Raw genomic sequence first — 16,730 nt, 5'->3', positions numbered from 1 at the left:
AAATATCCTGGTTAAAGGCAAAACTGGACTTTTGATTTGCCTTTATCTCCCATAGGAGGTGTTTTCAGCAAGCACTGGGAAGGCAATATTGCTCACCTGCTGATCCCCTTGTACACAGTTGCACAGGATCCTTCACACAGCTTCTCTAGATGTACATAGGATGTGGCAGCTCCAAACGGGGTGCCTTGTCTCTGCTTCATGAAGAAATTGGTACGTGTTTTAGATTTCTGGGTAGAATAAGAAGCTACTAGCAGGTCATTCAATAATTAAGTACTGATTCATGGCTGGAATAAACATAGGCCCTTCAGATAGGATAAAATATCTTCTGTCTGGCTCTGTGGGTGCTGCACATCACCCATTTGAACATCTTCACAACATCCTGCTCCTGGAATGAATCAGTGTAACTCCAAGGTCATTGTCTCCTGCACCTCCAGCTCTGGAGGGTATGGAGCTGCAAGGGCTGCAGGGAGGGTAGAGAAGGGGATGCTCTGGTTACATCTAACAGCTGGCATAGGAAATGCCAATGTCACTGGCAAACTCTAATTCTACTGATGAGTTTCTTTTCTTCATCCTCAATTGCAGTGGCTTTGAGCAATGCACATCATTTTCACCTCTCTCTCTACCCATCATGGATCTCCAGTACTGTCTGTAAGGGGAGCAACTGCCCCTGTGCTCCTGTGCTGGTAAATGGTAGTGCTCACTCAGAACACACAAAGAGAAAGCTGCCTTAACTGCAGAGGGTACTACGGTCAGCATCATTCTAAATGCATGTTATTCCCCCTTACCCCTAAACTATTCATCTTTCAATAACTTGTTACAGCAGGGACCAAAATCCAAATGCAGAAGTGAAATTTCAGGACTTTTACGTTGATATATTCTTCTCTCCCTTAATTCCTCACCTCCTTCCTCACCACTGTATAATTTACATAGCCTGTTAATTTGGCCCATACAGCATAACAGTGCTGTACACTACACAACTATATAAAAGGTAGCAATGAAGGGCAAGCAGGCTTCAAGCTCCTCCCAAGCAGCTATATTGAATGGATTATCATTTGACAACACAGGATTTGCAATCTGTGGCATGCTGCCTCCTCCAGAACTGTAGGTTGTTGCCTGTCTCCCTGTTTTACAATCTCTCATTGGCATAGAAGTCGCTGGAGTGCAATTTTCTCTCCCTGCTCATCACATCAAAGGCATTTATTGCATCTAAGGTACAGATTCCTCTTTCAGCAGCTTCATAAGCCTGAAGCTGCAAAGTTTGATGCTGTCTGGTTAGAAGCAAATGTGACAGCTTTGAACTTCCACAAGTGGAAGCACCCAGGCTTAGCCTATCTCAATGCAGAAGCATCACAGTGTAAATACCTCTGCTGTAGTCACTGCTTCCATGTGCTGAAGGCCTTGGATTTGTTGGGAGCCCCTTCTCTCTGAACAGCAGCTGCTGCATCCTGGTCTGACAGCACTTACACACAGCATGTCTCCCATGATGTCCTGTTTAAAATTAAACTGTATCTCTTTTTTTCTCCTTGCTCCTCCTCATCTCTCTGTGTCTGTAATAACAGCTCTTATGACTCTCACATGAGGTCTCTGCCTCAGTCTTGTGATTTCTGCAGTTTTTCTTTCAAAGTCCAAATGCACCCCTGGAGTAACTCCATTGATTTCAGTTCCTTTGCTACATGCCCTCCAAAAACAGCCAACATTTTTCATACCTGAAGATGGAGAATTAATAAATCCAAATGTTCTGCTTGTACACATTTCTTTCAGTTAAGCGACTCTCAGTGTAGTAAGTTGGATAACGAAGGGATAGGTTTAACACAGGAACAGACCTTGACTTCCCTCCCTGCCTGTAGCAGTTCAAGGCTTCAGACTTCAGCCTCTAGGCTCTCAGGTGAGCTTTCTGAGGTGAGCTGTGCTTTCTGCAGGAGCTGCACCTTCACTGTCCTTGCTTTGGCATTTATGTCAGCATGGGGACCTGTCTGTCCCTGCTGGATTACGTGTCTAAGGGACGTGATGAGCTGTAGCTGATAGAAAACAGTCTTGTCCATATGTCAGAATAACCAGAGCAAACTGATTAATCCTGCCCCTATAGGGAACACAGCATGCATTTACCCTGGATATGGACAGATGAAAGTCCCCTTCTTTCAGTCCTGCATGAGCAGGACTCACTGTGCAGCTTCCTAGGACTAACACCCAACCCACACACAGAAAATGGCAAGGGCTGAGGGAGCAGACATTGTCCTGTGGTATTTCTGTGCTCATATATTAGGTCCTTCAAGTTCTCATTTGAATGCATCACGTGAACTCTATCCTTTGCTTCATGTTTTGATGTCCAAGAATAGCACTGTTTCCTTGAGCAAAGGATTTCTTTAAAGCAAAAATATCTTGGGCAGGCAGGAGCAATTTCTGTGTCTTACTGAACCAAACCACTCAGCCTTTGCATGGCAAGAAGGAGCTAACATACGTGGAAGGCTTGATTTCCTTCACATGACTTTCTTTTGCACTCCTGTTAGCCATAATCTGCTAAATAGCTATCATCATGGACTTTGGTCTTCACTTTATTTCCCAAGTATTCTTTGAGCCACCAGGAAACAGCAGTAATTTAGATGTGCTGTCCAAGCATGAGAAAGGTTGTCTAGATGCCACACAGTAACAAACTGGTTATGTAGTCTTTTATTCTGCAAAGCAGTTTTTAGTGTTATGGCCAAATAATATTTGCATTTTTAAAAAATGGAAAGATAAATTAAAAGGTGGACAATATAAAATATACATGTAAATTCATACGAAGATTGTAAATTTTAATCTCGTGTACTTTTTGTGTCTGGGAGTAGAGGGGAAATACTGTCACAAAGAGAAGTAATCCAACTTTTCCAGGCAGCCAGAGCTGATAAATGAAGAAAGCATGCTTATAGCTGGTGATTGTTGGTATTGAAAAGAATAATAAATGGAGTAATCATTCCAGTTAGTGGGGGAAACACTCTAATAGAAATGTTAAATAGCTATCCTTAGAAAATGCAAGAATTTATAAAGGAGAGCTTTTACCTGTCTTTGGAACCCTGGTTTTTAAATGAAAGTTTCATGCAATGTAAAAAATAGTCGACTAAGAAGTGGCATAACATAAAAAGTACATTTTACAAAACTCGTTCAAATAGAAACACATGTATATACCCATATAGGGATGTATATATATAGTGTGTGTGTCTACACACATAGGTGTATGTACATATCTCTGTATATACACAATACACAATTGTTTATACATATACATAGTGCATGTGTATATACACATATTGGTGTATTTATGTATGTATATTTTAGATGTATTCTGTGAAATCTATGCTTGTGGAAAAGCACACGCAGACCTATGTGCAGGACTCGCCCGAACACGTGCAGGCACCAGCACGCACATGCACCTGCGGCAGCACATCTCTTCAGACCAGGTTGGTGTTGAGGGGAAGCTCTACGCTGGGCCCTGCAGAAGCTGTTGAAGCAGCTGCTGACGGGCGGGTTTGCGGAGTAGGAAGGGCCGGGCGGGCGCTGTCGCCGTCACCGATCCCGCACGGGCCGGCCCCGGGCTCCTTATTTGCGCCTCGAGTATTTCCTGCCGCGCACCCACGTGCCGCTCCCGTCTCTCCCTATTTTGTCCTGGGCAGGGACCCGTCGGCGCTCGCGCGGCGCTGGCCCCGCCCCCTGCGCGTCCCGCGCCCCCGCGTGAGTCAGCCGGGCGGCGCGAGGGCTCGGGGACGGCGCGCGGCTGAGGGCGGCGCAGCGGGAGCAGGTGCGGGGCGCGCGGGGGCCGCGAGAGGCGCGCGGGGCTGCGCGGGAAGGACGAGCCGCGCCTGAGGGCGGCCGCGCGCCCTCCCGCACCTGCGCCGCGGGACGGGAGCGCCGGGCGGCACCGGGCGGCACCGGGGACACGGGACAGGCCCTGCGCCGCCCCCCCTGCACCTGGCCATTTCGGGAGCGCCTGCAGAGCGGCCCTGACGGACCCGCGTGTCCAACTCTAACCGCGCTGTCATATCGAGGTGTATTTCTGTAGGGTCGGTAAGGTCTCCTCCCTCTTGGTGGAAGGAGACCCGCGAAATGTAACTGACATGCCCTTCATCTCCTTCCACTTGCCTTTAAAAGTCTTGTCCCTTTGCGTGGCTGGCTCAGGTGTAAACGCTGTTTAGCTTTTGGAGTGTATCGGGTAATGGTACCTGCAGTATCCCGTACAGGTGACAGTGTGCTGTCACTGTCACAGACCTCTTCCAGAACGAAAATAATCTTGGTGAGGCACCGGGGAGCAACTGGAGTGGTTGTAGAAGATGTGTAGTTAATCACTGCTTATGTAAACTAGCTGTTCTTATCATTTTCAGTTTCTGTAGAGTGAACTGTGTTCAGAAGGGGAAGCACATGAGAATGTACTTTGAGAATTTCAAAAGAAAAAGAGGCAGAAGGACATTCAGAATTTTTTTAGTCTCTTAGGAGTGTAGTAAATTTTAAAATTTTAATTACATACTGTAGGAAATAATTTTCAGCTGTGCTGGTTTTGTTTCCCTGACTTATTTACTGCTGTATTTTGCTACCAACCTGCGTTCGCTGGAACTGGCATTAAAAGTTTTGCCCCCTCATCCAAAGGGATTGCTGTCTTTGGGTTGCCAGTTTCGTTTTGTTCTGAGCAGATCTTTATCACGCAATGTTAAAAGCAGTGGTTGGTGCTGACCAAAACACAAAGGCTTCCTTAACTGGTCACACACATTGAATGTAAGCCACAGTTGCCCACGGTAAGTGATGTTGACAACTGTTTTGAATGAGGAAGTTTGGAGATCACCTCTTCAGAACCTGGGTAGGTAATTCTCTGTAACAAACGTGCAGTCTTGGTCCTGCAAGTTATTGCTAAATGGGATGCAAGGAATTTATTAAAAATGTGTTTGGAAATACATAAGTAAACATGTGTGAAAGCGGTAGAAATATTTGCAGTGTTTATTGACATAGGAGGTAAATAAGCACATGAGGTCATGAGAGTTGTGGTGTTTCTCAAAGTCAGGGCCATACCAGCTGTTGCTGTTCAGCATTGAATGTCAGGTTACCTTCATACCTGTGGTGCTCACTTAAAAAGGGCCAGCGAAGAGCACAGTCCATGATAATGAGAGTAGTGTGTGCTCCACGTCATTCCCAACTATGGCAGGTGTTATGGTGTGGTGGCATTTGATTTCTGGAGAATTAGCCTTTAACTTTGTAAGTGGAGAGTATGACATCAGTGTCATGCCAGTGACCATCTGTCTGTAGCACAAATCATTTCATAATTGGCACTCCTTGCTGCTTTCTACTTGCAGTGTTGAAAGAAAAGTGTAGATGGTAAAAGTACGGGCAGAACAGTGAAGTTGCTGGAGTGTTGTTTTGTGCCTGGATGTTCACCTCCATGAATGCTAAATCTATTAACTGTTCTGGTAATCTTAGTGGAAAGGAAATAATGTTGGTGTGATGTGAGAACAAGCAAGGAAAATTACTTCTTTCTGTTGGGAGGAAGAAACTTTCCATTACAATTACTTTACTTAGTTTGTAGCTCTGGCAAAGCAACTTGTATTTCGTGTTAGCTGTGAATTGGGGAAAATGTGCTGTCCTAGGAGTGAATGAAAACTTGAAAGTGATTTCAAAAGTCTTAAAGATGTCTCATCTCTGGAAAGAAAACATTTTGACTTTTGTTTTCCTTTATATGCATAAATGCTTGGTAATGCAGCTGTAAGCGTGAGCTTCTGTAAAGAAAAGAAAATCTATCACTGCTATCGTATCATGCTCTTACTTTCTAGTTCACCACTGTTGCAGCTTTCTTACTTCATAATTATGTAAATAGTCTTTCATTTGGCCTTGAAGGGAGATCTTGCAAAACAGCTAATCAAATGCCTGTCTTTAACTTTGTTTTTGTACAATCAGAAGGTTTTGTAACAATTACAATAATTTTTTTTTTTTGCAGTTGAGGCTCATGAAAATGAAAAAAAATTCTTTGAGTCCTTAAAAAAGTCTATAAATCCTCGAGGTCAAGAATTTTCAGCCTCAGTTCCTTAATCTCAAGTAACTATATGCAATGTAAATGGTGTATTTGCTGATACTTCAGTTGCTCTATCAAAGTGTTCATCTCTTTGATTCAGTGACCCACTGAGTCTTTTTATTTGAAGCTAGTTCTTCACAAAGGAGAGGTGCCAGCATTTCCAAGAGAATGAATTGTAGGGTTGGGTGGTTTTGAACAGGCTGAAAACCCTGAATGTGCTTGCTCTGAGCAAGACACATCAGGAATTCATGGTTCCAAATATGCTCTTCCATTTTCCTTTGATGTTTCATCACCACCTCTGCTACTGTAACATTGCATGACAGTTCCCTTCTGTTTGTGAGACTTCCTTTGTTAATATTTTAAAAGTTAACTTCTACAATTGTAAGTGTTTTTTTTCTTTTGTAGTTGAGGAAGGACAGGCTGTCTTGAACACAGTATCTTTCTAGTGACAAGTGTGTCTTTGTGTTCCTGGAAAGTATGCTCTGGTTTTCTTGGGGTTTTTTAGAGCAGGGTGCATATGCCTTACCACAATACCATGTTATCAGATCTTTATCTTTTGAGGTCTGCTCTTGCCAACTGTGAAGCCCAAATCACTTTAGGGTCCTCTGTCTGAAAGACTAGAATTGTTTGTATGCTACGTTGTTTCTACAAGTGAAGATTTCCTTGGTAATTCATTATTGAGAACACTCCAGTGAATGTGTTGGAGGTTTCGTTAGTTATTTTAATTATTTATTGACTTGATGATTACTGTTTTGAAGTGTGCATTGAAACTTTGAGAGTTACAGGTCTGGATATATTTTGTCTCCTGTATTCTTGACTGGCCATATTTATTTCTGTTTTCTGTATGCAAAAGCTCCAGACTACTTATTCTGGGTCTTAAGACTTACACTAACTATTTTGTTTTCTGATTTTGTTACAGTGGATATCAGACAGCAGCTATAATAAAGAACAGCTCTAAAGCATTTATATGTGAAACGTTGTTTGAATAAATGTGATTAGACACATGCATTAATGTAACTAAAATTTGTAATGCTTCACATAGTAAGGCAGTAGATCCAGAGAAATCACAGTTCTTTTAATACTAAAAAGAAGCCAAACAGATCATAAGAAACAAAGATTTACTGTAACTTTCTTTTATTCCAAGAAAAGTCATACAGCGGTATCTTCATGAGGATGGAAAGGCATGAGGGTGAAGTTGCAAAATTCACAATCTGAGAGGTTGAAATTGTACTTAGAGCAGCCACTTTTTTCCTCTTGCCTTCCCTGGTTGTCTTTGATCTCCATAGGCACTCTGCTACCAGTTTGCATGAAGAAATGTTTTGAACTTTGCTTCCTGAATTTCTGCCCAGGCAGAATTGCACCTTCTAATGGTGATGTCTGCTTTGGTTCAGGAATGAAGTTACAAATTCAGCCTCTGGTCATTTTCTGCTCATGCAAATCTGTTCACCTTAAATTTAGCTGAGTGTTGAATTCCGTCTTATGGCTGAAAATGAATCAGTTTGGTCTTTCTTGAGTGGTATAATGAGAATTGTATAGAGAGGTTGATGTAAATTTCTGCCTTTGGACTAGGTTTTGTTCATTGTATCCTTACAATAGATGCATTGTGAGCTGAGTAGTTAGGACAAGTCTGGCTGTTTTGCTTCTGTCTGCCAACTCAGCGTGAGTGAACTAAGTATAAATACTTGAACCATCCTAGCACTGTGGAACTGTTTATTTATTGAACTCAGGAGCTAAAACTTTGGCGGGGGTGGGGGGGTGGTTGGGTTTTGTTGTTGTTTTATTTTATGTTATTTGCAAATAAATCGCTGGGTTTTATGTTTTTTCAGTTTGTGAAAATTCTGTTGTTCCTTTTGTAAGAGGAACAATTTGGTGGTGATGGAGTGCTGCCACTGACAGATGGACTCACAGGAAAGAAGGTGAGAATGAACAGCTAGGTGAAACGACAGAGGCTCCCTGAAATAGGCCAGCTCATGCTATTCCTGCAAAATTAAGTGATATCAGCATACTTGTTATGTAACTTGTCTTAAAACTTACGCTAAGGGGAAGATTATTAACTTAGCTTCAGCTTCAGTTGTGTCTGGAGCACTCAAGTTGCTGCAACAGCAGCTTCTTCTTTAAGCGATTATTGTACTTTGTGGAGCTGTAGCCACAGGCTACAAACTTGAAAGTAACATTGCCAAGTGCCCAGTAGATCCTGTCTGGTACCTGCACCTGTGAATTTTGATTATGGATCAGCAGCCCTGCAGTAGACTTTGCTTGCACTGAGATATTTGATGAGATATTTGATAGAGGTCAGATGTTTTTTGTCACAAATCCTGTTATGTGAATATCCAAATTTGTTTTCTGAAGATCTGTTAAATGGATAAAAGTGCAGATGTCAGGCATTGAACTGATTTATTGTACAATATGTTGATGAAAACTCTCAGTATTATCATTTTGTGTTCTTTGGAGTGCTTTTCCCATCTCTGTAAAATCTGTATTTTTTTATGTTAGGTGAAATATCCTTATATTGATATTGAATTTTGAAGACTTTTTTTTTCTTAGTGTTTATATTACTTGATTGGTTCCTTTCTAATTTACTTGTATTCTAAACACAAGTCTTATGTGTTTGAAATGTAATGTGGACTCTGCATTTTAAGTCTGTGTTTGCTTTATGGAATAAACGATTTACTTGAATTTTAGAAGAGTTCTAGACTGTCACCTTTAAAATATTTTTCTTTTTATTTCCTTCTATTTTGTAGAAAAATAAAGGTATTTGGGATGGGCAGAGGAGCTAAGAGAGATAATTTGATTTCTTAGCTGTTCTTAATTTGAATGTTTCAGAGGCAGATTGTATGAAGATGTTCATCCTGTGCACCACAGTTAACAAAATACATAGTTTAACAAATCCCTGGCCTGCAGGAATAGGGCTGCTGTTTGCCTGCAGTGTGGTGCATCAGAATAGCTTTTTTGAGGCTTGGTACAGGTTTGGAGTACATTTTATTTCTTGTGCTTTTTCTTCTAGAAAAAGACAGTAATTCTGTCCAAGCTTTTCTTGCTGTCTTAGTATGTCTTAGTCTTTTCTTGCTGTCTTGCTGTCCAAGCTCATGTCAAGCTGCAAGAACTGATTTATGCAGGGAGTGAGTGATTTTCCTGTTGTCAAATAAGGAGCTAAACCTATTTTTTCTTTCTGAGTAGGTAACAGTCTAGTCTATATAAAGTTCTAAGGAAATTTAAGCATGACTCTTAATTTAATTTTAGGTCTAGTGTTAATTAAAGCCAGTCTGTATTGATGCTTAATAAAACTTTATATTTAAATCAAGAGATTTTGCAGATTGTTAAAACTGTAGACTTGTCAAAATTCTGAGAAATTTCTTTGTGCTGAGTTGTAGAATTTGCTGACTGAGCATTCAGACCACAGTGTGTTGAAGTGTTAAACCAGTTTGGATAGTTACAGTCACTCCTGCAAGCCCTGATACTTGCATGCTATTTCAGGATATTTTATTTTCATGGTTCAGTTGATTTGAATAACTGGCTCATTTGAATCTGAGACACATTAAGAATTTACAAAAAAGGGAAAAAACCCAAATAATCAAAACTTTATTTTAATCTCTAGAGGTAGAAATGAAAGTGTATAAAGGATGAGCTCTTACAGGTGTAATGTTTTAAACACACTATTAATGGGAGCAACTGGAACATGGTAGAATACAAATGAGAAAAAAGTTATGGTTTCAAACAGAGGACGCTTGCTTTTCCATTTAAATTGCATTTACTTTACAATTTGATAATAGCAATTTAAATATGTTGCTTGAAAGTTAAACTAACATCTGAACTACTAAGCCCTTCCCACACAGGCATTACTGAACTATGGAAAACTTCATCCTGATTGTGCTCCAATTTCATTCAACCTTTGTAGCTCAGAAGAGGCAGAAGGAGCCAAAGAGAGAGGCCTGGTCTATGTGTGGAAGGCTGGTTCCTGCTCTGTGACTCCAGAAAGGCTTCCAGGCCTCAGTGGGAAGACAGTGTTACAGGCAGCCCTTGGAAGCCATCATGGGGTACTTCTAACAGAAGGTAATAAACACCTTAATTGTAATGATCTTCAGTTATTGTCAAGGTTTTTCTTTTAGAAGAAACTTTTTTTTTTCTTAAATTTTTTTTCATAAATTTTTTTCTGTGTTTGGAAAGATGAGGACTGTACTTTGTGCTCTTCATACACATTTGTATGTCCTTAGTACGCTCTTAAATTAGAAAGGACCAACGAATGCACTTAACTGACTTGACTTGAGTATAATGGAATTTGTAGCAGAAAAGCATTGCTTATTTTAACAGTACATGCATGCACAGGGTAACATGAATGTGAGGTGTGGAACTTAGCAGCAATTGCAGAGAGGAACAAGCAGCCTTCTTGTATCAATAGCTGTAGTTCTGCTGAGCCTGGAGTTAGCTAGGAATTCATATCTGTTTGTCTGAAGCAGTTTTCATATTTTTGTATTGGTTTAACAATTGGTTTTACACTCATACTAGGATTTGTTTTTCTTTTTCTTTCCCCCTCCCAGGTGGAGAGGTGTACAGTTTTGGAAAGCTGCCCTGGAGACCAGGACCTGAGGAATGTGTTACTAGTCCTCTCTTGGAAAACACTTTGCTTGGCCACCGTATGATCACGGTGGCAGCCGGCAGCTTCCACAACGGCGCCGTGACGGAGAGCGGTGCGGTGTACATGTGGGGGGACAACTCTGCTGGCCAGTGCGCAGTTGCCGATCAGCCGTGTGTGCCAGAGCCCCAGCTCATCAGTATCTGTGACTCTGAAACCAGCCCTCTCTTAGCAGTACGGATTTTGCAGCTGGCATGTGGAGAGGAGCACACACTGGCTCTATCACTGAGCAGAGAGATATGGGCCTGGGGGAGTGGCTGCCAGCTCGGTCTCATAACAACAACTTTCCCAGTGACAAAGCCACAGAAGGTAGAGCACCTGGCAGGACGTGTTGTGCTCCAGATTGCTTGTGGAGCCTACCACAGCCTGGCTCTGGTACAGTGTCTCCCCGTGCAGGAAATGAAACCTATCCCAGAGAGATGCAATCACTGCAGTCAGCCTCTCATTACTATGACAGACAAGGAAGATCATGTCATCATTTCAGATAGTCACTGCTGCCCACTGGGTGTAGTACTGTCTGATAACCAACCAGAAGACCACGTTTTCTGTCCATTATCAGACACCTCTGAAGGCAAAAGTGTCACAGCCGGCCAAAGTGAAGACTGTCAGAAACCCCCTGTGGAACAACAGAGGCTCGTTGGTCTAGAGTCTGATGGAACAAGTGGCCTTTCCAGCAGCGACAGGCAGGAAGATAGTGGAGTTTCTAGTTCAGGAAATACTCTCTTTTCGGACAAAAAGGAAGTGAAAGAGTACTTAATTGGTTTGTCAGAGAACTCATTAAATGAGAGCCTGAATAAAAACATCCCTACAGAGCCTGAACAGGTTGGTACCTAATCACTAGCTCATAATTCGCTATAACTTCACTTGCACATGTGATAATACTGCTCTTCTTACAAATTAAAAACTTACTTTAATATAGCTGTGGTGTTTTCATAGTTTCCAAGTGGCTTTTTCACTGATGGTTTGCAACTTTTAAGTGGGAGATTTTTCTGTCCTCCGTTGTTGTTCAGTTATGAGCCTTCATTGTGGGCAGCCTTTACAGTGGTTCAGTTTCTCCTCACCATAATCTGCAGTACTAGAACCATGTAAGCCCATTTCCGTGCTCTGCTTTCTGATGTGTTTTCCATTTGGATGGATTTCCGTTTGTGTGGTGCAGTAAGAGTCAGTCTTACTGGTACTCACCTGATTTACCTTTAAGGTTGAGGTTTCGTCTCTGTACCTGGAACAAATTCCTCACAAATCCATCTAATTTCTCAATCATTAAAAATTCTGGATTGCAAATTGCTAAAAGATTTGACCAAAAAGTTTCTAATATTAATAATGTAGGGGTGGCATAAACTCATAAAAAGGGATAGGAGATGTGCAGTACTACTCTGTGGTGTGGAAAATGATTCAACAACACTGTTGATGCTACAGCAGAACAGTCAGGTACTCATCTCTTACCAAGCATCAGAAAATGCTCAGCATGATGATTCAAGAGCTGTTTGTGGCTCTCGTATACAAAATACTGATTTCTGGTTTTTAGAGGGGTGGGGGGAGGGGGGGGGGAGAAAAAGGAAATGTAATTAGGGACAAAGGGAAGAAGATGGAACACAAAAGTTCCTAGACAGAAAACTAATCCAGAATCTCGCAGCCTGGCAGTCCTTCCCTAACTGCTGTCCTGTGAGGAACCCTGCTGCTCTGTGCCCTCATTTGCAAAACTGAGGGTGGAATTCTAAAAATTTCTTTTGTCATTTAAAGTGTTGTGCAGACATAAATTAATTATTTGTTTAATAGTTAAGATTTATGCAGTAAGACATTCTCCACAGTGGTTCTGGGAATTAAATTTCACAATACCTAAAAAATAGTTCATTTTTTTTACTGCCTCTGATGGCAACAAACCCCTCCTAGTTTTAAAATCTGTCCAGTAACTTGGTAGTTCAGTAAGTTATGCTTTCTTACTCTGAGGAGAGCTTACTTTAGAGAAATGAATGCTCTGTAAATACATTTGCTCTTTCTTTCACTTTTTCCTATTACAAATGCATTCCAGCAGCTCTGGGCTCCTCAGACTCTTGCAAGAACTTCAGTGTTGGGAAATGACTGAAACATGGAGTTTCATGCTCCTTTCTCAATTCCTTGTTCCTGGCATATTTCCAGAGCACTGTTACCCTTGCACAGTTTCAGGGATCAAGGCTGGAATTGATTCACTGAACCTTCTGCAACTGACAAACATCCGAAGAGCAGAGATGAGGTCTAATGTAATGTTTCAGCATTAGTAAAAGCCTTCATTTTTCTTTGCTTTCCTACACAAATGAAATTTTCTGTGCTGTATTGCTGGGTATGCCTTTTACAAATAGGATCAAGTAAATAGAACCAATCCCAGTCCTTGAACCTAAGCTTTAAAGAAGCTTAAAGAAGTCAGATTGTTTTTATTTTGGCAGAATAAAATGAGCTGTAATACTTGTAATTTTGCACTGTGTAGTACATGGGAAAATGGGACTTTGCTGTCTTTGTTTGAATGTTCAAACTATTTGTCAGAGATAATTTTGGGCATTGTTTCTTACTTGGTGGGTCAGCTGATTGCTATTACAGGTGATGGTGTGCTGGGACTAATAATTGCCCTCAGTCAGTTTGTCCCTCTTGTGACTTGATGACTATTGACTAAGCTTTATATGGATACAGCAATGGTGTAAGGGAACACAGCCCAGACTGGTTTTAAGATAGGCCTTGCAAAATTAATCAGTGAATTACTGTTTACCTTTTACCATATTGAAGGGAGAATTTGCCTCTGAAAATACAGTATGCTTACTGATGCACTTCCATTGGTGGCAGAGAAATTGGTGATAAACTTAAAATTATATCCCTTTTTGTATTTATTTGCAAAGATTTTTTTGTTGGCATTTAAAAACTCCAGATTTACAGTCTGTTATGGATGAGCGGCAAGACAGGTGCAACAGACAAAGCCCAGTCCATTTAGAAATGGTGCTTGCATTAAAAAAATTATTCTGAGCAATGGATGTACACCTAAGCATAAAAAACATAGATCATTTCTATTATATACAGTTAAAACACATCTATAATTTACAGTAAACTTTTATCACAAACATGACATGGTGTTCAGTCCAGCCTGTGGTTTGAATAGCGCATGTGTCTAACCGTCCTGCTGTTCTGTGCTGCCTGCTCTGACAGTTCCCCTTGTCCCTTTGGTTTTAGCCATGTCAAGAGGAACAGCTCAGTGCTTGTATCCCCGGCCCCCCGGGCAGCAGCACATCCACCCTGAACAGCCTGGTGGCCTCGTGTGCCTCGGCCGTCGGGGTGAGAGTCGCTGCCACCTACGAGGCCGGAGCCTTGTCCCTGAAGAAGGTCATGAACTTCTATGGCGCCCCTGCCAGCGAGCCGGGGCCTCAGGCGGGCAGCAGGTCCCCGGGGCCAGAAGCGCTGAAGGACAGTCGGGAAGAGCAGGTCAGACTGGAATCCATGCAGGGGAAGAAGAGTTCCAGTCTAGTGGATATTAGAGAAGAGGAATCTGAAGGAGGGAGTCGAAGGCTTTCCCTGCCTGGCTTGTTGTCACAAGGTAAACAAGCATGCTGGGGAAAAAACACTGGAAAACGTACAATAACGTGGAGGTTTATAAGTGAGAAAAACCCCAAATACTTATTAAACACAAATTTAATGATCTCTCAAAGGTGCATATGAATGGTAAACAATAGCTTAGGACTTGAAAGCAGTGGAGAGAGTGAAGACCATCAGATACTGCATGCTAAAAAAACCAAAAACAGTGCGTTTACAAATGGTCTTTTTTGTTAAATTAAGGTAAAGGGAGCACACTGGAGATGTCATATTGCCAAATGATGCTAAGGAATGTTTCATATTGACTTCATAGCAGATAAAAATCTGTGGTCTGTAATCTGCAGTGCACTGAGCTGGTTTTGAGACAGGGACCTCTAGAATTCCAGTTCCCTCTGCTGAACTTCAGAGTTAATGACATTCTTTCCTCACCAGTGTTTGTGCTGTTAATTGCTCTGAATGTATATGGTTTAGTTCTATATTGATCTTGGATTTGAGGGGAGTTTTAGGAAGTATTGAAGTCTTCTGTTCACTGCAAGGATGTATTTTCTTTCAAAACACTTTAATGTATAGTTTGTTTTGGTTCATTTGCTTCATTATAACTGCATGGTTCTCGTATGTCTGGTATCATTTAGCAGCTGGTAAAAACAACTTGACATCAATCTGGTTTTAGCACCTCTGTTACTTCTTTGTATCCATAACCTATTGTCTTACCTGTCCACCTTTGTTCTTGGGCTTGAATTAAAACCGCTTTAAGCGGTTTTGATCATTTGCTGTTAAGCAGTGCTGTTGCTGTGTAACACAATCAGAGTGCTACATTTACCAAAAGATCAGAAATTTTTCTAATTCTTGGCCTCTGCTCAGTTTCCCCAAGGCTCTTACGGAAGGTGGGAAGGGCAAAAATGAGGACTGTGGCTCTGACTCCAACCTACAGTGGTGAAGCTGATGCTCTTTTGCCCTCTCTAAGAACAGAGGTGTGGAGCTGGGGGAAAGGCAAGGAAGGACAGCTAGGGCATGGTGATGTTCTGCCAAGGTGAGATTTCTTTGATTAATGTGTTTTTTTATTCACTAGATTGCTAGAAAATTTTGAGTATTGAACTATCTCAGCTTCTCAAATTTAAACATCTACCGTGCACTGTATTCTTGTTCTTTTAAGTGTTGTGACCTATGTTTTTCCAAGTAACGTTTTATGCTGTATTGTTACAAGCATCAATCAATTGTGACTTTTCCCTTTGTAATTGGTATCAGTTTTGGTGATATTTTGACTTTGTCCAAACTGGGGTGAGGTCTATCATCAACTTCTGCCCTTCCTGACCATTTTGACTCAGCTGGTTTATTGCTAGAAGGTTCCATGTGTCTTTATTTTTTCTAATTTGTCTTGGGGAAGTAAATAACACATTGAGTGTTTTTGCATTAACAGTACCTCTGATAATGTTGTTTTCTTTTTCCCCACCTTCTCCCCCTCTTCCCTCACCTTATGGCTTCTGGGGGTTGACAGGCTTCAGCCACTGTGTGTGAAAAGCCTTGATGGTAAGGAAGTGATTCACCTCTCTGCTGGTGGCCATCATTCCTTAGCACTCACTGCCAAATCCCAGGTACAAGTGATTGTTACCATTTATTGTTTCTCTGACATAATTATCATGTTCGGTCTTTTCTAGTTTTTAGCTTCTTTTGCTTCTAAACTTTGTTCTCGTTTATGGGAGGCAGCATGGAAGTAGTGTGGGTTCTAAATTCTATTTCTGACCAAGTTCTGCATGTACCATCAGCATTATGTTTAAAGGTTGCTGTGACTTGATTTGGTGCATTCTGTTTCTGAATGTGAGAAGACAATCTGAGAATGTAGGAAGGCAGTGAAAATTAAGAAAATGCTTTTTGGTACATGAATCCTGTAGCCTTGACTTGTGTGTTTGCACACTCGATGTGTTGTACGACCACAGTTCAGTATGTTTCCATGTATGTAAATGCACATTCTGATGTTCAGCACTGCTTCTTGCAGGTGTATTCCTGGGGCAGCAATATGTCTGGCCAGCTTGGTCACTTGAACTCCCCAACAACTGTCCCTCGTCTCACAAAGGTACTTCGTTTTCTGTGGTTTTCTTCTTTCAGTTTAGGGTCTCTTCTTGTACAAATGAGTACAGAGTAATTTCTGAGAATAAGCTGTTCTTGGATCTATGTGCTATTTAGTAATAGAGCCCTTGGTTTTTTTAGCTTATGCTGTGAAATGATCTTTAGATGAGCTTGTGAAAATCTACCCAAAAAATAATTTACACAAATTTCTTCTGGTTTTTGACCACAGTGAAGTTCTAGAACTGAGAAATGTGACTGATTGTGTCTTCCTATCAGATTTCACTTTTACCTTCTGTCTGGTTTCTCTTTTGTGTTGCAGTGTTGAAACTTCTCAATACTTCAGAATTCTGTTTGTACTCTAAGCAATTGTTTCTAACATTTTTAGCTTGGCTGGACCACAGCCACGTTTGTTGTTTATTTCCGTATTTCCAGAGCTTTGCAGAGTTTTTGCAGTGGGTTTTC

General features: G+C 41.4%; 2 protein-coding genes across 2 annotated transcripts in view; one reads left to right on the top strand and one right to left on the bottom strand.

Annotated features, from left to right (window-relative positions):
- CDK15 (cyclin dependent kinase 15) overlaps positions 1 to 1,482 on the bottom strand; it is a 35,087-nt gene extending 33,605 nt beyond the window's left edge. The window contains exons 1-2 of the mRNA XM_066322602.1: positions 1,363 to 1,482; positions 97 to 194 (exon numbers count right to left, since the gene is read on the bottom strand). Of these exons, the coding sequence (XP_066178699.1) occupies positions 97 to 194; positions 1,363 to 1,482 (218 nt within the window). The remainder of the gene's footprint in view (positions 1 to 96; positions 195 to 1,362) is intronic.
- A 4,909-nt stretch (positions 1,483 to 6,391) lies between these two features.
- Positions 6,392 to 16,730, top strand: part of ALS2 (alsin Rho guanine nucleotide exchange factor ALS2) — a 34,442-nt gene continuing 24,103 nt past the window's right edge. Inside the window, exons 1-7 of the mRNA XM_066322601.1 lie at positions 6,392 to 7,941; positions 9,921 to 10,075; positions 10,561 to 11,477; positions 13,848 to 14,208; positions 15,066 to 15,234; positions 15,700 to 15,796; positions 16,198 to 16,275. Of these exons, the coding sequence (XP_066178698.1) occupies positions 7,922 to 7,941; positions 9,921 to 10,075; positions 10,561 to 11,477; positions 13,848 to 14,208; positions 15,066 to 15,234; positions 15,700 to 15,796; positions 16,198 to 16,275 (1,797 nt within the window). The 5' untranslated portion in view covers positions 6,392 to 7,921. The remainder of the gene's footprint in view (positions 7,942 to 9,920; positions 10,076 to 10,560; positions 11,478 to 13,847; positions 14,209 to 15,065; positions 15,235 to 15,699; positions 15,797 to 16,197; positions 16,276 to 16,730) is intronic.

The sequence above is a fragment of the Sylvia atricapilla genome, chromosome 7 (assembly GCF_009819655.1).
Source record: "Sylvia atricapilla isolate bSylAtr1 chromosome 7, bSylAtr1.pri, whole genome shotgun sequence".
Classification (NCBI taxonomy): Eukaryota; Metazoa; Chordata; class Aves; order Passeriformes; family Sylviidae; genus Sylvia; species Sylvia atricapilla.
This window is presented reverse-complemented; position numbering and strand designations above follow the sequence as displayed.